The 26348-nt window shown below is 36.1% G+C and overlaps 1 protein-coding gene across 1 annotated transcript in view; it reads right to left on the bottom strand.

Annotated features, from left to right (window-relative positions):
- Positions 1-26348, bottom strand: part of BANK1 (B cell scaffold protein with ankyrin repeats 1) — a 378038-nt gene that overhangs the window by 186244 nt on the left and 165446 nt on the right. Inside the window, exon 7 of the mRNA XM_069093955.1 lies at positions 19764-19960. Within this exon, the coding sequence (XP_068950056.1) occupies positions 19764-19960 (197 nt within the window). The remainder of the gene's footprint in view (positions 1-19763; positions 19961-26348) is intronic.

Genomic DNA, 26348 nt, shown 5'->3' on the forward strand with positions numbered 1-26348 from the left:
GCTTACAAGTTCTTTCAGGGTTGGACTGTATAACTTTCCTCCAGTCAATGCTTAGCAAAGTGCCTGGTACATAGTAGGTCCATAATATGTTTGTTAATTGAACCTTGAAACGATGTTTAAAAAAAAGCATAGATTGTTTTGTTAGGGCAGGACATCTGGACCTTCCCAAAATTACCTGAGTATGATTTGAGAAAAGTGAGACTCAGAAAAGGGGCAGTTAGGTGGCACAGTGGACAGAATGCGGGGTCTGGAGTCTGGAAGACTCATCTTCGAGTTCAAATCTTGCCTCAGATACTTACTAGCTGTGTGATCCTGGGCAAGTCACTTGACCCTGTTTGCCTCAGTTTCCTCATCTGTAAAATGAACTGGAGAAGGAAATGGCGAACCACTTCAGTATTTTTTGCAAAAAAAAAATCCCAAATAAAGTCCCAAAGAGTTGGAAATGACTGAATGACATCAAGGCAAGGCTCAGAATGTTAAATAATTGACTGATGGTAACACAACAAATTAAAGGTTAGATTTGAAGTCTATCTTTTATCTAACCCTATCTTTTAGTGTCCAAGAGGAATATTTATGGCCCCAACATAGACTTGTAAGCTCTTCAAGGGCAAAGACTCTTTTGTTTTGTTGTGTATTATTATTGCTTTTCTTGTCTTTCCATCTCTATTATGTAACACAGCTCCTGGTAGATGGTAGGCACTCAAGAAATGCTTGTTGAGTGAATAAATGGAGTGAACACATATGAATGAATGAAGGAGCAAAAGTCTGAGAAAACTAGTGACTTTAGAGATCCCTAGGATTCTAATACAAAATTCCTTTTGTAATCCATGTTTTACAAGAGTGCTTGCTCTTTTTCAAGATATCAACTTAAAATATGGATTTTCCAATTGGGTCCAAATGAGGGAAAAAAGGGAGCATGGGAGAAATTTTTGAAGTTATTAGCTAAAAAATATTTCAGAGGAAATACATGTGTCTTTCTGAGGGCTAGGCCTCTGCCCTTTATGTAAAACAGCATACACATTCAATAAATGATATATCATTAAAAATTATTTTCATTTGCATTGTTAAATCTTTGCCTTGGTCAACATCTGATTACAGCAATTTTGGTGAGAGAGCTGAGAATATACTGATTGATTTAACTTAAAAGGACAGAGGTTAAGCTGGCAAATGCTTAGAAGGGGCTATTCAGAGCACTTTGCTCAACACAGCACACCCAACACACTCAATCCTGTCATCAGAGAACTGAACAGAGATGCCCTCTTTGCCATTTTACTTGAAGAAACAGAGAGGAGACTTGGCAGTGTGGTAGAGTCCGCCTTTTTTGTTTTTTTTTCCTTCATGAGCCAGGTCACCAAAATATTTTGGAATATAGTAAACATTTATTTAGAGGATGTGTGCACATGCACTCATGCACACACACACACACACACACACACGCCATCACCCTGCGCATAGACAATGTGAAAATATCATTAGCTATTCTAGGAACTCGACAAATATATCAATCACTTGTTGTGAAGTCAGGCACAAAGGAATCAGTAGCTGCATTATCTATGAATAAACAGGCCTTCTGTCTGACTCTGTTAATTAGGACTAACCCTATCTGGAGGAGGAATGGATTGCTTTGAACTGTTTTTTAGACTATGGAATTAGTATCCCTGAAAAATATCTTTCCTTAATGGTCCCTTAATTGATAAAGAGCCTAAGGATAATTTCCCTAATTAAGCAATAAATCACATATGATGGAGAAGTTTGGCAAATCATTACATAAAGTCTATTGCATTATCTTATTCTAACTTTGTCTATGTTTAATGATGCAGTAAATATATAACTTACAAGAAATATAAAAAATAAAAAGTTTCATCCAAGTCCAAGAAATATCTTTCAAATAATGAGAGAGGAAAACACCAAAAGTCTGAAATAGCCACCTCTCTTTAGCTCTAAATCTATTTTCCAATTTATCATATTTAATTCTCTCCCTTTCTCTATGTGTGCCTCCAATTAATTGAAAGATTGTCTCAAAATTCTTCTAACATCCCCAGAAGAATATTATTTTAAACCTACTATAATTTTCTAAAATGTCAAATATTTTTTTGGTGTGGGGGTGAGGTGAGAATAGAGAATTGGATTGGGAGGGAGAAAAGGGATTGTTAGAGTGAACAGGAAAGTGAAATGGCATGGGAAAGAAGGGGAAAGAATATTGGCTCTGGAATCAGAGTAGCTAGGTTCAAATCATGCCTCTGGTTTATATTGTCTTGGGCACCCCAATATACCTTCTGTTTCTGCCAGCTACAGAATCCCCCCCCAAAAAACTTTATTTTGTGTGTATTTGTCACATACTCCTATATGTACATATTATCTACCATGATAGATTACAAGCTCTCCTAAGGCTCGTTCTTCCTTGTCTTTCTATCTACAGTGCTAGTCGGAGTCAGCGCTTAATATAAACTAATGAATAGCTAGGTCTTACAGTGGATAGAACACAGGGCTTGGAGTCAGGAGGGCCTAATTCTGAATCCTAAATCAGACATTTGTTATTTGTGAGACCCTGGGCAAGTGACTTGACCTCTGTCTGCCTCAGCTTCCTCATCTGTAAAATGGGTCAATAACAGCACCTACTTCAAAGAGTTGTGATATGTTAATGTATGAAACATGCTTTGCAAATCTAAAAGTGTTCCATAAATGTGAGTTATCATAGACTGATTAATTGATGTAACTGGGCGTTGGTAGCCACAACATTTTGGAAATATACGTATAAGACTTAGAAGAATTTTGTTTGTTGTTACATAAATTAAGCAAGCTGTTTCTTATCTGAATTTTTTTTTCTTTGAGTTGTGGAGATATTCTGCTAATAAAAGACAGAGTTTAAATTAACTACAATCTAAGTATCTCCTCTATTTCTCTCTCTCTCTCTCTCTCTCTCTCTCTCTCTCTCTCTCTCTCTCTCTCTCCTCTCTCTGAGGTTCAAGAAAAAACATTATTGCAGTAGCTTTTAAGGTGATTAAATTCATCCTGTTAGTATCTGGATTTGTCGAACTCATGATATCCATTTCATTTCTCACCTGTTCTTCCACTTACCTTCTTTAACAGTATCTTATGGAATGCTCACTAACACACACACACACAACAACAACAACAACATATATAATAACCTTCTTGGAAAAGACATTATATTTATATTAAAGAAGTGTAACCAGCTTAAACCAAAGAGTCTCCCTTCTGGTTTGGTAGCTGGAAAATCCCCTGGAAGAGATACAACACAGATACTCCAGATTGAGGCAGAGAATAATGCTGTCCCTATGAAGAGAAATTAAGCAAGTTATTGATTTCTACAGATTCAACAGCACTTTACAAATTCTTGCATCTATCCACAGACAGCTCTGAGCTGTCCAAATGCATTTCTTGCAGATGGTAAGCATCTTTTCGTGTATCTAATTTATTCTAATTCTTTTAAGGCTACTTGAATGAGAATGCTGATGTTTTCTGCCATGGATTAATGGGCTTTCAGCTGTTCTTGCAGGAATTATCAGAGGTTAAGTTAAATGAAGTGTGGGAAGATGTCTCCAAATAGAGATTCAGGAGAGTAATTTTCCCAAAGGATTCATTGTCCTCAATTTCCCCCCCTTCTCAGCCATTGCTTGCAATATTTATCATGCTCAGTATGCCTTTCCTTTCCCTTCCTACCTGCAGAATTCCCAACGATCATTTAAAGTTCAACTGTCTCCCCAACCAATTAACAAGCATTTAAGTAGCTACTATGTACATACCAAAATCTATAAAGACAAGAGGGAAATTGTTGCTGTTCTCAAGGAGCTTACATTCTCTCTTGTGAGATAACATATATATGTTATGCAGGCATATATGAAATATACACCAAATATACACCAAAAACAAGTTAATTTTGTGGAGGAGGCATTAGTGGCAGAGGGGATCAGGAGAGATCATTTCCAGGAAGCCTGCCTGGAGTGCTCCTGTAATAACTTCTTCCTTTGCCACTGGAAGAGCTTTCTGCTCTGCCCTTCTCTCCCAAACTCATTTTGTTATATTCTGTTATCAGAGTGATCTATATTTGTGCCTTATCCTTCTAAAAGACAAATGAATTAGGGTAGGAGTAACATCTTTATTAGTATCTGGCACAGTTATGCACCTATTTGGTGTTTGTTAAAAGTCTGTTGCATCTTACTTCCATGTTAGCTCAAACTGTACCGTATAGCAGTCTGTCAAGTAGCATTTACTAACTGTTTATTATGTGTCAAGCTAGGGGATGCAAAGGTAAAAAAACATTCCTTGCTCTTAAGGGACACACAGTCTAATTGGGGGAGAACACATGCAAACAACCATGTCCAAAACGGTATATACAGGAGAAATGAGGGTAACCTCAGAGGAGAGGTATTAGCATTAAGGGGAGCAAAGAAAATTTTCTTGAAGGAGGTGAGACCTAAAGTGAAACTTGAAGGAAGTCAGAAGCAAGGAGGTAGAGAAGAGGGGCAAGAGATTCCAGACATGGGGGACCTTGTTATTGTTGCTCAGTCATTGTACTGGATGAATCTCTGTGACTCCCATTTGGGGTTTTCTTGGTAAAGATACTGGAGGGGTTTGTCATTTCCTTCTTCAGCTCATTTTACAGATGAAGAAACTGAGGCAAACAGGGTTAAGTGACTTGCCCAGGATCATACATTTAGAAAATGTCTAAGGCCATATTTGAACTCTGGTCTTCCTGACTCCAGGTTCAGTGCTCTATTGTCTGTACCACCGAGTTGCCCTGGCATGGGGGACAACCAAAAAAAAAATATAAAACACTGGGAGCTCAGTGTCACTGGATCACAGAGTATGTGCAAGGGAGTAAAGTATAAGAAGACTGGAAAAGTAGGAAGATGAAGTTATGAAGGTTAAAAGCCAAACAGAGGTTTTTACATTTGATCCTGAAGGTAATTGAAAGCCAATTATAGGTTCTTGAATAGGTAGGAGGTGTGATATGGTCAAATCTCCATTTTAAGTCCAATCACCTAGCTGATGACTTGTGTTACAGTACAACAAAGCAGGTCTTACATCATCCTCATTGGATTGTGCCTGATGACACTCTTCTCTTTAGCCTGATAAGCATTTTGTGTTACATGATTGTTTATGAGACAGAAGGATTAAGTCCATAAAAACAAAAGCCTGGTGTGGCAGGTGAAATCAGGGAAAAGCAATCAAATAAAAAAAAAATAATGGAGATTAGGTGTATTTTTCATCTAATTTTGCTTCTAAAAATGTAGACCTTATTCTGAAAAAAAAATCAGATCCCACAACAAATTATGTGTGATTTAGAAGAAACAGTGCTCTATCATTTCAATGTTATTAGCAATAATATTTTGAACATAAGAATAAAATGAAAATGGAATAATTTTCCAGAAACTAAAATACATGGATTGTTTTGTGTCTGAACCTGTTGCTTCCTTACTGCAGGAAATTCATGCTTAGGAAACTCCCACTCCCAAATACAGATCAGTACCTATTCTAATATTTTTAGTCTTAAGGCAAAACCCTGGCCAAGGTGGGATTATATACATTGCTTCCACAGGGTCTTAGAGGCAGGAGGTATAACAGGAAGGATTTGAATCCCAGTCTATCTGATTCTAAGATTAGCACTTCCATTAATAAACAATGCTCTTCTAATGGACCAAAGAATAAAAGGAAAGACAATTCAAGTTTTCTTTTAATCAAAAAAAATGTCAAGGTAAATTTTTCTCCTTAGTGTCATGTAGAGCTACTGTTTAAGTTATTAATTTAGTAACTTAAATTAAGTTACAAAGTTAAGCTTTGTACTCACAAAGTCAAGGGAGATGGAAATTGGGACACACTTTGGTTGATCTGATCTGTGTTAATACTACAGAGTTAAAAAAAAAAAAGAAATCCATTTCATGGATCTAAATATCTGGTTTGGCCAATTACATAAGCAACTTGTACAAACGGGTCAGGTTAGAGCTATTTTAATCATGAAGTTGGCTTCATTGTGTGTTCAAAGATAATAAGAGATATCATTTTATGGGGCACAGCTGAAAACATTCATTCATATTCAATACTCTACTAGATATAAGCAGAGAAGTATCATGTAGAAACATCTTGTGAGGTCCCCTCCAGCTTTAAAATGCTTCTGATTATATATACACATTCAGGTGTTTATAATTCTATACATAGACATATGCCCCTAATGAAATAATATGGATTTGAGAAAAGCAAGCATTGGTTATATTATTAACTTACTGTTTAGACTGTGTCTGAGCAGCCAGAGGCTAGTGAGACTTGCTAAGTATCCCATTATTAATATCAAGGAAAGTTTGAAACAGGGAGATGCTGTATTCATTGAAGGTGCTCTCCAGTCCTGCAAGATGACTGGCAAAGCACCCAAAAGGAAAGAAGAGTCCCTAAGATGGGTGGGGACATCCAGAAAATTTTGTACAAACCCCAGAATATTCCAGAACCTCCTACATGAGACCTGTGGTTCCTCAAATTCAGAGTGATCCACTAATACAAGAAATAACAAGTACACAAAAGCTTTGAGTTGCTTTGGCAGCTGGGTAGTATAATGCCCAGAGTGCTGGCCCTATAGTAGGGAAGACCTGAGTTCAAATTCTGTTTAAGATGCTTACCAGCTATGTGACTCTGGGCAAGTAAATTAAGCTTTTTCCTCTTCAGTATTGCTATCTGTAAAATGGGGGTAATAATAGAGCCTACCTCCTTGGATTGTTGGGATGACCAAATGAGATAATGTACAAACCACTTTGCAAATATTAAAGTTCTATATAAGTCTTAATTATTATTATTGTCTGGATTTTATGCCAATGTGATCACAGGGGCTGCACATTTGATTTAGCCCATCCCAAAATATCTTTTGCCCAGGTACTGTAAATGACTCAGGATGGATCAGGAGGAAGGACATAGACTACATTGCCTTTGAGACGCTGCTCAGAACTTTCTCAGAATCAGAGGCACAGAAAAGTAAAGGAAGAATGACCTCAGAGGACATCCAGTACAATACTTTCCTGAAGAATAATTTCCTCTCAATAATATACATCCAGTCTTTTCTTGAATATATCCATTCTACTACCTGAAGTAGTCTACTCCACATCTAGGCAATTTCCCTCCTTATTCAAGCCTAAAGTTGTCTCTCTTTCACTTCTACCCCTTGTAATGGGAATGCAAATTTGGAAGATCTTTCCTGCCCCTAGGCTAAAGTGCACCTGGAGCCTGGGGTGGGAGGCTTGTTTTTCAGTAGATACTTCTTGATTGGCCAGTGGGTCCAGAAGGTTGTTACATTCTCTGAGCCAGGAGAAGGCTATATAAGCCCTGCTGTGAGGCTTTGTTTTGGGGGCTCACTTTGAGAAGTGTTCTGTGATTTGATCTGTATTCTGGGAAGCCATTGTCCAGGGCCCCCCCGGCTTTGAAAAACCCAGATGTGGAAACCCAGATGTTGACTGGGTATGGATGTAATGGTTGGACAGTTTGGAAATCTGTCTACTTGATCTGTTTCTGTCTTGATAATTCTGCCTGTATACTTTGAAGTTCGGGGTGCTGACCTTTTCCCCTGAACGAGGTAAACGATATATGTCTGACTGATTAAAGTAAACTTGTTAACCCATTTTGAGTTGCTTTCCTTTAACAAAGCAGATCCAAGAACCTGTGGTGGCGGCAAACCCTGAGGACACCGGGGTGCTTGCTGCTACACCCCTTTTTTCAATTTTGCCTCACCCCTCCCATTAAGCAGGACAAATCTAATACTCAACTCAGATGACAGATGCACATGTGCTTGAAGGCTGCAGTCATGACCCCTGGAACCCCTTAAGAACAACAAAAAAGAACATCTTCTAGTCTCCATGTTAAACATTTCCAGTCCTTCAATGAATCCTCAAAAAACAAGATTTCAATTCTCTCTATCATCTTCATATTCATACTCTAGACATTCCCCAGGTTATCAATGTCCATCCTAAAATGAAACACCCAAAATTTAAATCCAATACTACAGGTATAGTCTGATATAGAGATCCAGCAGGCCTATCACCTCCTTCCCTAAACCAAGACACTATATGTCTCTCAAGGCAGTCTAAGCTTATAAGATTCAAGTCATGCTTACAGATTACTAAAACCTCCAAAATCTCTTTCAGAGAAACTGCTTGATAGTCAAAATAATACAAAAGAAAATAAAACAGTTCTGAAACTTTCTGTGTTGATAATGTGCCAATAAGAAGTAGATCATAGTAGAGAAAGTAATGGCCTGTGAGTCAAAAAATCTGGATTCAAATTCTACCTCCAATACTTACAAGCTGTGTGATCATGGGCAAGTCATATCACCCCTCTGAAGCTCCAACAACCTGTTAAAACTTTTCTAAGTCATACAGATGGGTAAGAGTAGCATCAGTGTTTAAATTGGTATATTAATGAATAGCAACATGTTCTAATAAGAACAAATAAAGAAATCTTCTAGTTAGGCAAATCTGTCACTTACACTACCTTTGTACCCTGAAAAAGGCTCCATCTTTCCCAATCACTGCCATGCCACCTGTCTGACCTGTGATGCATTCTTACACTTCTCTCTGCCAAAATTAATCTACCTACCTCTTAGGATTGTTTTGAGGATCAAATAAAATAATAATTGTAAAGTACTTAGCACAATACTGGACACATAGTAGCTGTTTAACAAATGCTTTGAAAAATGTTACCAGAAACCAGAAATCAATATTGTGCTTCCTAGAAGCTTTTCAAAATAAAGCCTACCTGATTCTATTTACTCCAGATACAAATTTGATCTTTTCCCTGGTAAATTATGACTTGTAAATATTGAATACATATATATTTATTTCCTATTACATTTGCCATCTCTTTTATATTTAGGTCAGCAAGCTTAGTATTCAAGTTTATTGTTGTTCTCTTGGCTTCTTTGTCTAGAATTAGAATATCTTACCACCAGGAGGAGGTAATAGGCACAATACATATATATGTGTGTATGTATACACACATACATATGTATATGGCTGTGATATATATATATATATATATCCAACACACATAAAAGTGTGTTTGTATTGTATACATATACAGACATAACCACATATAGCTATAGATATAAATGTATAGCTATCACAGTGGAGGAAAGGAGTATCCTCCACTATCTGTTCTGGTTCTCTCTCTTATCTGTGCCCTCTTCCACACACATCAGTTCCTCTGAATGAGTTCAGTTATCATTTGTGTGAGATGATTAAAAAATCCATATACTGAGCCCAGTCTCTTGATATCCAGTCCCTCTTTGCCCACTGCTTGTTGAGCATTTCTAAATGGATGAATTCAATCTCAACACATCCAAAAAAGCCACTGTTTCTCTGTCTTCCTAAACCTAATCCTCCTCAAGACTATATCCTGGTCAATGGTAGCATCATTCTTCCTGTCATCTAGGTTATCAACCTCAGAGCCACTCTTGGTTTTCTCCTTCTTTACCTCCATATATCAATGGATGCCAACCTGGTTGACTATCTTTACAAATTTCTCTTGTATCCATTCCCTTATGGCAACTCAATGGCAACTCTCCTAGCTCCCATCTCCTCTTGCCTGAGAAATTGCAAACAGTCACTGAATAAGAAGCCAGACTTCTAGTTCCAACCCTTTCTAATCCACAGAGCTTCTTAAGGTACAAGTATGACCAGGGAATAACGTGTTTAATAACCTTCCATAGCTCCTATGGTCATGAATAAAATACAAACTCATTTTGGCATTTGATGTCTTCCAATTTGGGGTTCCAGACTACCTTTCCAGGAATATTGCACATTGCTCCCCTCTAGGTATATGCTCCCTCTTTACATTTCTGCCCAGCTGGATCACTCACTTTCCCAACATTGGTACTCCCTATCTGACCTCTATATCTTTGAAAAGTATTCTCCATGCTTAGAGTAGACTGTCTCTTTACTTCCTGGTCTTAGATTCTCTATCCTTATTTCCTGTAAGGTTCAACTACGATTCTATTTCCTATAGGAAATTTTGCTTAATCCCCTTAAGTTTTAACAATGTCTTTTTTTCCTACTAAAGTTAGCATGTATATACTTGCTTGTTTCCATATTACATCCCTTCCTCTTTAGGAGAAAGTGAGCTCCTTGAGGGCAGGATGTATTTTTTTTTTTTTTTGGTCTTTGTATCCAGAGTCTATGATGCAATTCTTTTTTTTTTTTTTTAAAGCAATTGGGGTTAAGTAACTTGCTCAAGGTTACACGGCCAGTATTTCTGGGTGTGGGGCTAAGTATCTGAGCCCAGATTTGATCCTCAGGTCATCCCAACACTGGAGCCAGTGCTCTTACTCGCTGTGCTACCTGCCTACCCCTCTATGATGCAATTCTTTCACAAAATAGGAGCTTAATAAGATCTTGTTGGACTATATTAGATAGGATTAGACAGGATAGTATTGATGCTTTGATTAATATGCCCATGCCATTGGAATGACTAAACTTTATTCATTGGGAAAGGGAGTAACATATTTACCTTAATAAACCTTTTATTAATAAACATTTTAGATGTTTTAAAATATTTTAAAATGTTTTAATAAACATTTTTAATCTTTTTGTAACTTTAAGAAGTATTTTTGTAGGCAGTCTGTACCCTACAAGGGACCCTGTGACTATCTTTTCTTTCTTGACCTTCTGACACCAACTACTGCTACATCTTTATTGGACATCATTTAGATATAGTGTAGAAGAAAGGTCTATGCGTGACTTCTAACATAACATCAAATGGAAACTGCTCTTATCAAAACAGCTTTCAAAAAGCATGCATTTTTAATCACAAGTCATTACTTTTTAAAACAACAGCTAAAGAGAAAACTTTACAATGTTTTGAAACAAATTATATTGGCTACTCCACACTGATAGCATTTACAAATACACTTATATAAATGACTTTCTCCCACTTGACTTAAGGCCCCCCTCGAGGGCAAGAGACCACATTTTCTATTCTTTAGTAACTAACTAACCGCAGTGTCTACTAGTACACACTTGGTAGGCACTCAGATATTAGGCAGGTTAAGATAGTCTATGCCTTAGTGGGCAGCGTAATGATTGTGATTAATCAGCTAGTATGCTTATCAAAATGAGAAATGGAATCTTTTTGGAATGAGAAATTCTACAGGACATAAATTCTCTTATCCCCTGAAAGCTTACATTTTGTTGTTGTTTTAATGTGGACAAACAACACATAGCCTGAAGTTGAATAGTGTGCACTCAGATAAAATCAGCCCTCTTCATCTGATTCCAACCTGTCTAGAATTGTACATCTGACATGAAGGTATGTAAAGTCTTTTTCCAATCCCGAATGGTTATAATTCTTAAATTTGAAATGAGTCATTATAGTTATGTAACTCAACAATTCCACTATTAGTGAGCTAGTATAATAAATAGCATCTATATGCTCAATAATTTTATACTACTTACATAATTGGAGGAGAGTGGGATATGAAATGAAACTACTTAATTCCCCTGACAGCCTCAACAGAAGTATATTGTCTTTTTCACTTCTTCAACATTTGCAATAAAAAATACAAAGGGTTTTTGAAATGGTCTCTGGCTTATAAAAATAGTTTAAGCTTGTCAGAAAAAATACTATAACTTACCAACTTAAAAAGGAGATGCACATTGGTCCTTTTGTCTAAAACAATGTTCATTTTTACTAAAACTCAAAACATATGAAGTCTAGATTTCAGATGAATGACCGGGAAAAATGAAACTATATGGTTAATCTTTTAACACAATGTTTTAAGTGGAAACTTTGTCCTTAAAGATTAAGAAGTATGTTTTTTGTTTAAGGATTTTAGATTATCTCAAGAAGATTAAGTATAGGTACTGGAATTAAAATAGTGGTGTATTTGTCAGGGTAAAAACCACTTGCCTTGTGATAATGAGAATAGTTTTCAAATTCTCTACTCCAATACTAAGTTCCTGCAAGCTCTAATACCACACCCTTCTTTTTAACTTATATTCTACCTATCTGAGTCATATGTTCCCATACAATTATAGAGGTATGATTAAAATGAAATTTAATATTTTTTTTTCAGATTTTGTGTGAAAGTTAATAATGAAAACATAGCTTGAATAGCTAAAATCTGCTCTAAGACATTTGGGACATTCTGTATTTGATACAGCTCAACTGATGATATTAAAATGTAGCTCTCAGATATTCTAGTTTATTCTATATTAAAATCTGAATAAATGATTAAATTTGATTTTTATTGTAGCTCTACAATGGAGAGGAGCAGGGGAAATAGTGAGATAAGTAGATGTTAAGTCAAAAAGAAGTGCCTAGTGTTGTAGCTTGGAGGAATTTGCCATTTTTAAAATTAGTAAAGCTTAAATTCACACTAAGACTTTTGGGACAACTAGCCCTTGTTTCAAACATCTGTGGAACAGTAATCTCATTAATGTATATATGCTTCCCATGATGCAAATCACAGCCCACCCAGAATTATCCTTCTTATACTAATCTTGTCTGTGTCATCCTATAATTTCCTCATGAAGGTTCTGACAACATTCTCATTCTCTTCATCTTCTGATCTCTTAACAATGAGTAGATACCAATGGAACTGCTAGGTTGCCCATCAGTTCCCTTACACACACACACACACACACACACACACACACACACGTATGTATATATGTGTGTATATATAAAACATATATTATATGTAATCTCCTCCATTAGATTGTGAGCTCCCTAAAAGAAGGGACTAATTTTTCCTCTCTTTTCAATCTTTAGCTTACAGCCTGACATATTGTAGACATTTAATTGATTTGACTTGACCCTCTTGAGTCTCCTTTACCTTTGATTCTTCTTTAATATAAGTCATGAAGCATTAAATAATATGATTAAGTTCCCATTAACTAAGAGAACTGTGTCCTTAAAACTAGACTTAAAGAAACTGCTGCTAATTCTCTAGCAGCCAGAGAAACTAGTTTAATTTTTTTGAAAGAAGAAAAAATCGCTTTCATATTTTTGTGTCAATTAATGAAGGTCCTGAAATATGAAAACTTCTGCTGCTAGAATATTGGTTTCACCCCATAAAATATATTCCAAAATATGTTACCTGGGACAATATTTCCATATACATGTATCTAAAAAACCTCTTCACACTCAAAATCTTCTGGCCTTCTGCCATTCTAAACCTTAAAGCTTAATCCTTATTTAGATAGGTAAATCTATTTCAAACAGGGAGAATGATTCCATTTAGCACCATAGTCTTATCTTGTAATTGAATTTTAAGTTACTAAAATTTACTCAAAATGCATACATTACTAGCATCATGAAATAATCTTATATTTGGTGTTTTTTCTCCCACATTTTTCCAAATACCATCTGAAATTCTGATCAGAGAAATTAGTTTAAAACAACGGAGGTCTTGGGTAAGGCTATTAGATATTGTAAATATCAAGATCACAAGATCACATCTGCTTCTCCATCTTGCATTTGATTTTGATGTAATTAAGCAGCAGGCATTCATAGTAAATACCTATTCTAAGTCTAATCCTGTGCTAGGTACTATGACAGGTGATGAGACACTGTTCCTGCCAATAAAAACCTAAACACAATTGGAGAGGCAAGATTCACAGTAAAACAAATGGGAGAGACGGTAGATGTTATATAAACTGTGCAGTAAAAACAGCTAGAAAATAAACATATATCATGTGGTGTTTTTGTAAAATAAAGTGCAGAGAATGCAATAATGATAGAAAATGCAAGATACAGAGAATTCAGTGATCGATGCAGGCTCTCTATTTAAACACAAACCTTGCTCATCAAACAATGGAGTCATTATATAGGGAAAGTTATTGTTGCTTATACTAGAAGTGCTTTAGCCTCCTATTCCTGGTCAGCAACCTTCCTCCTTATCCCCCACTCATCCCCACCCATTTCAACAGGATTTGGGTTCCATTATCTGTCAGCCTACCACTAGAGGGCAATAGTCACACACACTTGAAAATATTTCCACTGAGTACATAGGAATTACAGGCATTCCTCATAGGTAGGTCAAAAAATAGCAAACTAGGTCACCAAAAGAAAAATTATCTACCTGGCACATGATGGAGTCATTTTGTAAAGATAATTTATAGTCAACCAGGAGGAAATTGATAAAATGATAATTCTCTCACCTCTAAGATTCATTTCATCAATCATTTATTTTTTCATGTGCAAGGCACTGGCATGCCTGCCCTCAAAGACCTGACACTCTAGGTATAATTAAAAGCTTAGATTTTTTTATAGAATCTTTACATTTAGGCTTTTTATTCCAAGAGAATGTATTTAAGTGGACTTTTTTCTTTGGAATTTCAGAGTGTGTCTTTGGCACACTAAGTTGGAAGAAAAGAAATGGGATGTAGGTCTTGCTTTGGATTTTGGTACTTATAAGGAATCTTTCAAAACTTGTGGTACCACAACTAGACCATTTATAATAATCTTACTAAACTACAAAGGCTATTTTGAGTAGTATTTTAATCATTTTTGACAATAAATATTTTAAATGGCTAGGGGAAAGAGACAAAAGAAGTCATATGTATATATTTAAAATTAATTTTCAAGTGTATTAGAACATTTGATCCATCTATTCTTTAAATTTGCAGATAATTTCTGAAGCCAGAGTCAAGTGTGAATTTCCCTACAACTTTTCATTTCAGGTAAAAGTAATAATGATAATATTGACTCCACATCCTCTCATGATTACAATTCAGTAGTTTTTGAGATAATTTTACCAGTGAGTTAGCTGAGGCCCAAGGGAATAAGCAACTTGTTCAAAGTCACAAGTCTAATTAGTGGCAAAGCAGTGACTCTAACCAGCCTCAACTGACCAGCAGTCCAGTACAACAAATATGTCTCAGTACTTATTTTTTCTTCCTACTGGACACAGAAAAAAGCTTCTTAGTATTTCCTGGAAAAGTGATTTTCAAACCTTAAAGCATCAAACAAATGTAAATTATTATTGTTTCATATATTTAATATATAAATGATACAAACCTATTTTATATGTTGATTAAAAATAATAGTGATAGTTTATTATCTAGATTTATGTTGGGTTGTAACTAACTACTACATGCCACTTACTCAGTCATTTCCTGTTGTCCTGATCTATATCTGGCCATTGGACCCTTATGGCTCCAAAGGAGAAAGTGAGGCTGGTGATTCTGTACAACCCTCCCTCACTTAAATCTACTTCACTTGCAAGTCATGGCATCTTCTTCCTGATATCATGGCCCTCTTCAAGAGCTAAGGGAAAGAACAACGTGCCCCTTAAATATAGCTGGCTAAGTTTTTCTTTAAAATCTTTAAAACACAGCTCCTAGGGCTTGGCAATCAGTTTGGGGATGTTCAGAGGAAGATTCCCTGATTTATTATCTAAATAGTTTTTCTCCACTAGAACCCTACTCTGTTGACTCATCAGAGTGCGGAGGTGTTCTGGACTGTATAAGACTATTCAAAAGTAATGTCAACTTTGGCAGGTTCAACTGCTAGAGATGTTTTGAATATAGGCCTGGTGATAGACTTTGTGACTGCTGCCCAAGAACCACAATAGTCAAATCCAGAGAGGCTTACTTCTCCCTGAAGACTGGCCACCTGGGTGATAAAAATTATCTTTGGCCAAAGCAACCCATGGATGAAAACAGTGTCTCCTAGTTTCATATGATCCCTATCACTTTCCATTGTGAGCTGGAAATGTGACAAAGAAGGTGAAGTAAACAGAGGATGCTATGAATCATCTCTCTCTTTGTCTACGTACCTAAAAACATTAATTAAATGACTGCTCCTTTTAATGTGATCGTTGTCAACCAATAACTTTATACCTTCTAGAGGAGAGAAAGAATGAAATCATATATTCCAAAAACAAAAAAAAAACACAAAGGGTTGAGTGTACAACCCAAAATTACATACCATGTAAACCTGGGCCTAATTATCAATGGAAAAAAAAGGTCAACACAACAAAAGAAAGGCAGGTAAGGCATATTCCAAAATATAAAAAGAACTTAGAAGTGAGGAAGATACTAAACTTGCAAATGCTCTAAACCAGGGATTAGTAAACTCTGGTCTGAATCCTCTGCTGCCTGTCTTTGTACAGCTTATGAGCTAAGAGTGGTTGTTATATTTTACAATGAAGTTTTATTGTGTTTAAAAATTTAACGTCATTCCTAGCTCATAGGCAGGCAGGATCTGGACCTCAGCTGAAGTTTGACTACTCCTGTCTAAACAGCAGAAATAAAATGTAAACAAGTGCAATTACCAAGGAAAGAATATGTAATGAAATAAATTACTTAAAATCTTCAGCTAAATGGAAAAGCAGTTTACAGGTTCTCTCCAGAAATACAAACAAAGTAGTCAGGAGAGCTCATTTTATTGGTGTTTATGGTATCTTATTTTAACTGCTGAAGCAAATGGCTATCACAAAAAGGAAGTCAAGAGGACCAGAAACCATCTTTGTCTCTTAATCCCCTTAGTAAATGAAGAGACACACTCCAATAGAAATGTGACTTTAGAGTATAAACTAATTAGGATACTACCTCTCACGCAAACACAAGTGAAACAAGAAATGCATGAAGAAGCAAAAGAATCTGTAGAAAACAGTGTAAGAGTCAAGTAGGTCAGATCATTCAATATCATTATGACAAAAGAAAGTCAAATGTCCCAAATCTTTCATTTTTTAATAGTGATCTTTTCTCACCGATGATGAGAGTACTATAAAAGTTAGACTCTACTATCTCTGTCCTTGATGAAAAGTGAAAATGTTATTTGGAAAGATACACCAAGGAAAAGGGATTGCACTTAACCACATATATGTACAAAAGAAATTTTAATTGGAAAGGACACAATTTCAAAACACTTACACATTAATTCTTCAAGGAAAGAAGACTCCAGAAGAATGGAAAAGATTGATTGGGCTTCCTTGTTCCCTGTCCCCTCCCCACCCTGGAAATTCATCCAAGATGATATTAGCAACAACAAAGAGATATACATGCTTTATTTTCTCTATAATATTTCTGAGAATGGTCTATGCCTCCATGGGGAGTGTTTTAATGAACACATTAGGAGGAAATATCAGGATTTTGTAGATAGTTTTCTATAACAGATAATACTATCTCAGTCACACACCTGACCCAGTGAGAGAATATAAAACCCAATTTGTTTTTTGTTTGTCGATTTCTTTTTAAAAAGCACTTGAGTCTGGAGAACAAAATGCAACTAAAAAAGCTCTCCTCAGTTAAAGTATCTTCTAAATACACATTAATCTATACCAAATGAAATCAACTCAATTTTTCTAGACATTTTTTCAAAAAGTTTATTTTCCAACTCTCTAGTTCAACATAGTTAAATTAAACAAATGTTATATTTCTAAAGACTCATGTAAGTTCGTTGTTTTTTCAGTACAGAGATGTGAATCATCGATAGATTCCAATTTTTAAAAACAGAAGAAATTACCTGTTTTAATTAATTTTTATCAATGTTCTGATTGATTTTTACCTGTTTTGGTTAATTTTCCATGTATACTTTGAACTTTTGTGTTTCACTTGAACAGTGTGATTATAAACAGTAGGAAAAGTAGGTAATATGCAAATATGTTACATATAAGTAAATATTTTATTAACATTTAGAGATTACGTGATTTACTCCGGCAGGTATAAAATGACTTTTAATGAGAAAAAAAGTCTTTAAGTGAATTAATTTCCTAACATTTTCTATAGCTTATTATAGAATGACAAAGTACATTTCGGATATTTCTCCACTGGAGAAATTCAAAATTTCTCTTTTTTTAAAAATAAAAAAAACCGATAATAAGAGAAGTAATTATACTGGCAAATAGACTAAGAATACACATACATATGTGTATACACACATATATGTGCATGTATATATCATGTGTTGCAGAAATCAAATCTGCAGAGATATGCAAAACTACATAATGACATTTTTTTCTATAGCCTGGTTACCAAAAAGCAAAACATAAAAAAACAATATGACTGCACCCATAATTATTTATGGATGGTGAAAATAATTGAGGAGCTATGGTATTGGCTGCTGTGGTCCTCCCTTGCAACAGCTGCAGCCATTTGCTGACAGCAGATAGTTGCCCAAATTCTTCAGCTGCCCAATTGACATGGCAAACTACGTTAAAGAATCTTGTTTAACAGAAACTAACAACCTGTAGTCACAGGGTATCCAGAAAAGCAGAGTAATTCAACTGACACCAGGAAATAATTTATCAGCTGTTAAGTCAATAACCCCAGAATGCAAAAGTTATAAAAGAATGAAGGGGAAGGATTTAAAAAGAGAAAAAAAGATTATTGCTAAATAGTGGAGGACCAGCTAATTAAGTGGAGGGAAGTTTATCAACAGAATGATCACCATGATGACACATGAAATCATTGAAGCTATGAAATGCCTCCAGTCCTGGGCAGAAGCCTTTTCTTAAACTTCTGAAGTGATGGCAATGGAGTGGCAGGTAAGGGATGAAAGATAGTAAGAATCAGACAAGGTATAGATATTAATTTAGCTGTTAGTATGTTAAAGCTTTCACCATTGACCAATATGAAGAAACAAAACCCAAGAATCTTATCCATACTGACATTCTCATTAACATGAAACCAGTTGCAGAGTAATGAAGGCATGACTGAAAGATTTTCATTGGAAAGGTAACAAAGGAGTTGTTGTAGCTGATTTGTTGTCATTGAGTGATGGGGCAGAGATATCCATTGCCAGACTGGGAAGTACAAAGCTATACATCTCCTAGTGGCTATTGCAGATAGTGTGTACAGTTGGTTAGGGCATGGGAATGCTGAGGGAGATTCTAAGTATTTCAGTTTTCAGATATTATTTCATGAGCTTTTTTTGGCCTCATGAAGTATGATCTTTCAGTCTTCTTATGTTATGGATTCAGATTTAGTCTATCTCTGGCAAATAATTTCTTGTTTTTTTAGGGTTGGGGGAGGTTGAAGAACTTTGAGGAAAACAATTCTTCTGCATCATGTCAATTACCACCCACTAGTTTATTGGTAAAATGAAGACTAATTTGCAAGTAAAGTTAATATTACACACAGTTGGGTTTAAGAATGCTTATACATTTCAGAAATTTCATGTTGCAGAGTAAAAGAGCTTTTAAAAATGTCTCTACTTTCTCTTCATGACACTTTATATTTGTATATTGCCTTTTAAAAGGACTTCTGCAGGTTCTGGGTTGGGCATAGACTGACGCTGACTGCAGACTGTATCTTAGGTAGGAGATCATTAGAAGCGATCAGAAGAAGCAGTATCAATGAACTCATTATTAACTATAATTTTTACTTTCCTTTTTAATAATTAGCTTATTTATCTTTACATACCAGATCCAAAATGCTTGCATTATAGTTTGCTTTTATACACATTCTAATAATTTGTCCCAATTCAGCAACAATTTATAGTAGGCAAATGGTAAATAATACTGGAATAATTTTGTTACCATTAACAAGCATGGTAAACAACTTGTAGAAAATTCAAGGTGTTTTCTTTTTCCATAAGGTGACATTAAAGGTTAACAATTTACTGTATCCCTAAACTTGTCTGACAGGAGTATTTGGTTAAATGTGGAATAGAAAATGTGAAAGTGTGGACTGATAAGTTGAGTCAATCGCTTTTACTGGAAAATAACACAAAGTACTCCTAAAGATAGATAAATAGTAACATTTTCATATAAGGACAGTATGCAAGCACATGCACAATATTTGGACCCATTTGTAACTCACTGAAAATTCTTCAAGGATTCTCTTGATCTCCCCATGACCTTGACTTTCAGCAATATGTGCAGGGTCTGCTCCTTCTATATTTCTAGCTTTCGATGCCCAAATCGCCCCTGAACACTGAAGTAAATGGACAGCCAAATTCTTTAAGCCAAACCTTGCAGCACAATGGAGAAGGGTGGGAAGTTCTTGACATTTTTTATCTGTAAGCAGAGAAAAGCAAAACAATTTAGCATTATTAAAAATTCATATATCACACAGAAGAGAGGCAGTGTGTCATAGCTGATAGAGGGCTGGTCTCAGCAACAAGGAGATTCTGAGTTGGATGCTGGACTTTGGCATAAACTGATGATATGTCCTTAGGAAAGTCACTTAAACTCCCAGTGCCCCCAAGCAACTTTCCAAGGATATAAGAGACAGAGAAGGTGCAGACCTGTATTGGTAGGAATTTCCTCACCTGGGGTTTCTTATACAAATGCAATCACCTGCTTGGTCCAAACATACATATATGTAAAATACACATATATATTATAGACTTGTAGTCTTGCACTTCATAGTCTGACAGGCTGTGTCCCTTCCCCATCCTGCCAGGTCAGCAAGTCAATTATGCCAACTCCTTTTTTCATCTCTCCAAAGAGAATCTTTGATTCATCTCTCCCTTTCTCTACAGCTTTCTTGAAGTCTGTTTCTTTATATTGGCCAAAACTATGTTACCAGCAGCTCCCCATACTAAAGAAATCTTAGAGCCATTAAAAAAATGTCAAGTACTATGCCACATACTCAGGAGACAAAGACAATAATGTCCCTGACCTCAAGTGGTTTGCATTTTGCTGGATGGGTACAACATATACACAGATAATTAAATGGAAGATGATGTGGGTGGTGGGAAGGGAGGGAATTACTAGGGAGTCTAGAAAAGGTACTGGGTCCTAGAGCTGAGCCTTGAACCAAGCCAGTGATTCTAATTTGAATTATTTGCTAATTTTAGAATGTTATCTGCCATGCTCAAAAAAGAAAGAAATCCTTATTCCTGTTTTCACTTCCTATACTAAATGAATTGACCCCCATTAGCAATTTGTACATGAGGCAGAGATTGGATAAGTTCATTTTATAGTTACGACCACCACCTCTACTCTGGTGGGTTTCGAGAGTTTCAAAAACTGATCATCAAAGCAAAACAAAATAAAATAAAACAACAACAACAAAAAATCTAGTCATTTTTCTAGAATGTACAGAGAACTTAGAAAACCCCAAGAAATAAAACCTCTAAGTTTGTGGACAAGGTTTTAAATTTTATTCTTCATTTTGGTGGTGAATAGAACAAAAATACCTAGTGAGGATATGTACTATTTCCCTATACTACGTAAAAATTTAAAACAAAAATCAGTCAACCAACTAAATAAATAAACACAAAACACAACAGTAGAAATTATAGACAAATTTCTCTGTTCTCTAGCTTCTAGATGGATGTTTTCTTTGGGGCTTTAGTAACTTTCTTACCCCCATTCTCATGTTGGAACTTCATAATTACTTGTTAATTATTCAAAACCTTTAAGGGACAAATTGCTCAAATCTTTTCCCAGTGAAAAAGCCCTAGAAAAAGACAATGATTATGTAATTTTCACACTAACCTGAAAAAAAAATACTTATGGAAATCATACTTCAGTTTATTTTAGCAGATACATTATCAGCATAAACAGAGGTAAGTGATATAAAGACTTAAGTCAAGTTGGGGACAAAGACATCACAGTGAAAGCTAATTCCACTCATCCCAAGAGAATTTTAATTCGAAAGAAAGGATTATAGAAAAACAAAACAAAAAAAAGCCAAACAAAACCCAGATAGATTGGAAAACATTTTGAAATTCTGGACCTTCCCAGGCTCATATCTCTTTGTTAGTTGACATTACTTGAATAAATGGCAGAATAAGAAAGATGCCACAGAACAGTTTGCAAGTAAAGAGAGGAAGTCGTAACCTGACATATTCAATCACTAGGCTGCTTGAAGGCAGAAAAGAAGCTTCCAATTTTAAATGGTAAAATAAGTGCTTGATGGGGCAGCTAGGTGGCTCAGTGAATAGAGCACCAGCCCTGGAGTCAGGAGAACCTGAGTTCAAGTCGGACCTCAGACACTTGAGACAAAAACTATCCGTGTGACCTTGGGCAAGTCACTTGACCCCAATTGTCTTGACCTCCCCCTCCAAAAAAAAAAGGCAAAAAACAAACAAATAAAATAAATGCTTGTTGACTGCAATTACTGCATAGTCATTTTCTCTCATTCCAATCTATAAAACAAACTAATTTGTCAATTGCCTTCTGAACATGCTTCTCTGGTTTTAAGTTTATAACAATCCCACTGAGATAATTAACATAAAAGTAGATTATTGTACAGTGGAAAGAAGATTGGTTCTGGAGTCAAATGTCCTGGATTCAAATCCCACTTCATGATCTTACAATTTGAAAGTCACAACCTCTCTGCATCTATTTCATCATCTGTAAAATTAAAATGTTGGACCAGATGGCATCTAAGGTCCGTTCAAGTTCTACATTTATGATCCTAAGATTCCATTTTACAGCTGAGGAAACTGAATATTCAAAAGGTAAAATAACATTCAAGGCCATATATATAATACAGAATTTGAGGCCAGAGCCAGAATTTGAACCCAGGCTCCCTGCCTTGAGTCTAATAGCTCTAGTTGGCAGAAGAGTGGGTTAGAACCTTCTGCATTTTAATCAACACTTTTTTGTCTTTCTGATGCAAGTGGACTTTGTTGAGGCTATCATTGGGTTTCAGAGAGACAGATATGCCTCTCTATAAGACATGTTCCCATTTACTCTTCCATGCTGTTGGTGACTCTAGCAGCAAGTTTCTCTCGAATCTATTACTATTAAACGTAGGTTTCAAGAAGAAAATAGATGATGCTGGGAATGGAAAAAAAGCTGAGAAGGGGACTCTTGTACTTCAGCCCTACACAGCACAGGTTGTCTGCAGGTGCTCGAGGCATGGAGGAAGTGTTCTGCCCTCAGAGGAGAGAATGCCAGTTCCTACAACCACCAGGAGACTTCTCAGGCAGGAACGAAATGTGCCTCAAATGCATTCTTATGTAAATACACTTCATTCACATATATTTGACATCTCCACAAACACAGTAAACTTGTGAAAGCCTGTGAGGCAGCAGGGTCAGGAGTTTAATAAGAGACTGGTTGTCATTCCAACTCTTTGAGAGTTGGTGCCTCTAAGCATTTGTTGTTGTAAGGTTAGGGTACAATAATGCAGGCAGGCACTTTGCAAGACTTGAAGTGTTATATGATATTTAGAGTACTTACATCTTCTGTTTAAGACTGCTAATGGTTGGGCAGCTATGTGGTACAACTGGATAGAGTGCCAGGCCTGGAGTCAGGAAGACTCATTTTCTTGAGTTCAAATCCTGCCTCAGACACTTACTATCTATTTGGCCCTGGGCAAATCCCTTAGCCCTGTTTGCCTTAGTTTCCTCATCTGTAAAATGAACTAGAGAAGGAAAGGGCAAACCACTTCAGTGTTTTTGCTAAGAAAATCCCAAATTGGATCACTGAGGCAGACACAACTAAAAAATTATTGAACAAAAATAGTCTTAACCTGACTTAATTGGTCTAACACAATGGTTCTTATATATTCTATGTTGTGGCTAGTACAACTTTGTTGGTCCCCATATCTCTGCCTTTTATTCCAGACCAAAACTGGGACAGAGTTGGGGGAGACACAATCAAGTTGAACTCAACCTAGCAGAAGTTCAAAATACTCTAATAGTGTTGTATGGGTGACAATATTTTAACATGAAACAGATTTGTGGCTTAATAGTTTGCCAAAATAAATACAAACCCTAACAATTAGCTGCCTGGAAAGCTCATTTTGAGTTCATCATTGGCCTCTCTAAATGAGAAGCAGCTGGTGTGATAGAGCCCTCAGCTTGGAGTCAGGAAGATCTCATTTCAAATCCTACCTCATATACCTAATAGCTGAGTGACTCTAGGCAAGACACTTAATTTGTCTGTGCCTCAGCTTTCTTGACTGTGAAATGGGGATAATAATAGTACCTACTTCCCAGAGTTATTGTGAGGAATGTACTCATCACAGTCCCTGGCACATAGTAGGTGTTATAATGCTTAGTCTCATTTCTCTCTTCAAAGGTTTAATCATAAAAGCAAAATATCGACTACAACACTCACTTCATAACTGATCTAACTGCACATTTTGCATAACACATCCATCTCACAGATACTAAAATTATGCATAGATATGGGGTGGCTAGGTGGCACAAGAGCACTGGCCCTGGAATCAGGAGGACCTGAGTTCAAATCTGCTCTCAGCCACTTAACACTTACTAGCTGTGTGACCTTGGGCAAGTCACATAACCCCAACTGCCCTGCCCTCCCCCTCCAACAAAAAAGCAACAAAAAAATGGGGGTAGCTAGGTGGCACAGTGACTAGAAGCCCTGGAGTCAGGAGGACCTGAGTTCAAATCCGACCTCAGACACTTAACACAAAAAATAGCTGTGTGACCTTGGGCAAGTCACTTACCCCAATTGCCCTCCAAAAAGCAAAAAAAAAAAAAAAAAAACAAAAAAATAATGCATAGATCTGACCAGGAGCCTCTCTGTCTTAAAACCCTTCAGTGCCTCTCCACTGTTTATAGGATAATTTAAAAACTCATTAGCCTGATTTTTAAAAGACTATTTAAGCAGCCACCATCCCTAGGAGCAATCCCTATAAAAATGCAGCCAGATATCTGCTCCTATGGGTGCTACAGTCACACTTACTGAAGGCCCCAAATGGAAAATATTGATATTAAAGCTCTTGGCAATATATAATTCTACTCATTTTTAAGATGAAGAAACTGAGACCCTAAAAGTTTAAGTGGCTTGTTCAAGGTCACCCAAGCAATAAGCATCAGACGCAGAATTTGAATCCCAACCTGGTTCCAAATTCAACAATCTTTTCAAAACGGTGATATACCCAAATAAATCTGTGGTCACAAAGAAGCAGGAATTCTCTTCAATATTGTAAATCTCAACAAAGATGCGTATGCTGTAAGACCTCTTGTCCATGTTCTACTGGTATTGGGAGAATACTCCATTGGAACATCTATATTGTCTGTAGCAGAAATACCTACTATTGAACAAACTCAATAGGACGTGAATCCAAATGCATGTTAAAATCTAAGTAACAGATATTCTTTATCCACTTGGTGTTTTCTAGATGGATGGATGAACAGTTCAAAATTTCTTTGAGTGGTTATATAAATCTTCTAGGAGGTTTGCAGTGTTCTAGAAATTGATGCAACTTGCCCAATATCATCTGCAAAAAGAAATATAGGGGAGACCTCACCATCCACAAAGAATTCTTCTTTTATCTTGACAGTATGTAAGATCTCCACCAGTGTGGAAAATAGCTTTGGTGTGCATATATTCTTATTTTATGCCTTACCTTATGTTCATTATCAGAAGATTGAACAGAGAGGCTATTGTTGTTATGCTTTCTGATAAATCTTGAACAATTTTGATATATAGGGATGGAGTCTTATTATGAAAGCATTTCATTATGTCAAATCAAATGCATTTTCATAATCAACCAATAACAATAATCAGAACAGTGTCATATATGAACCCATCTTTGACTAAATTGTGAAATGGCAAAGATGTGGCCCATTGTTGAATGTCAATTATGAAAACCTGCTTGCTCTACACTAATACATCCATTCAGGATGTCCTTCATTAGTGAATACCAAAACAAAGGACCCAAGAGTTTGTTGAATGAACTATTGATCGACAAATAAAATATTTCAATGATGTAAGACAACCAGTTATCCATAGAGTTAAGAAGACAGATTACTCCATATCATTTAGGCAGAACAACAAATTAAATACATTTTTAAATATTCATGTAGATTTTTGGCAAAACTACTTTTGTCAAAGTGTTTTAATTATTATCATAATAATAATGTTTTTTTTTTTCATTTTTAGCTTACTTACCAATGGAACAATTTAATACAAGATGTTTGTTCAGTTACATCTGACTAGTATAAGGGTTGACTCAATATGTGTCTTAAAAGCATCACACTGTCCCTAGATTCTGATGCAGAATTCTGTCCCTTTGTATCAGGAAGAGACATCAATGTTATCTCACAGCAACAGAAGGTGAGGAAGATCTGCCAAATCGTGCCAGCCTGTAACCTGGGGCATACCCTTACAATGTCAAATAGAGTTTAAAAGACAGAGATGTTACTTGTGACTTTGGGGAGTTTGCAAGGAAATCTACTTGTACTTTTGTCATTAGTTCCTACAACCCTTTCCCTTCTCTTCTTCTGTTAGTAATCCAGTCCCTAAAGACACAGAAATGAATGGATGCTTTCAGTAAAACCTTCCTGATGTGTCCTCTCCCTCCTTTCTTTCATTGCTTTGGAGAAGTAAAACTATCAAAGAAAGATAAATTCTTTCTTGCATCACTTATCCAACAAATTCAGGCTAAAGTATAAATAATGGTGACAATTCTTTGTTAAACAAAAACAAAAATTATGAACTTTTAAAGTTTGTTCTTAATCAGAAATGCACC

Source organism: Petaurus breviceps, unplaced genomic scaffold, assembly GCF_028583685.1.
Source record: "Petaurus breviceps papuanus isolate PSGF00001 unplaced genomic scaffold, PetGlider_PUasm1.0 126, whole genome shotgun sequence".
In the NCBI taxonomy this organism is placed as follows: Eukaryota; Metazoa; Chordata; class Mammalia; order Diprotodontia; family Petauridae; genus Petaurus; species Petaurus breviceps.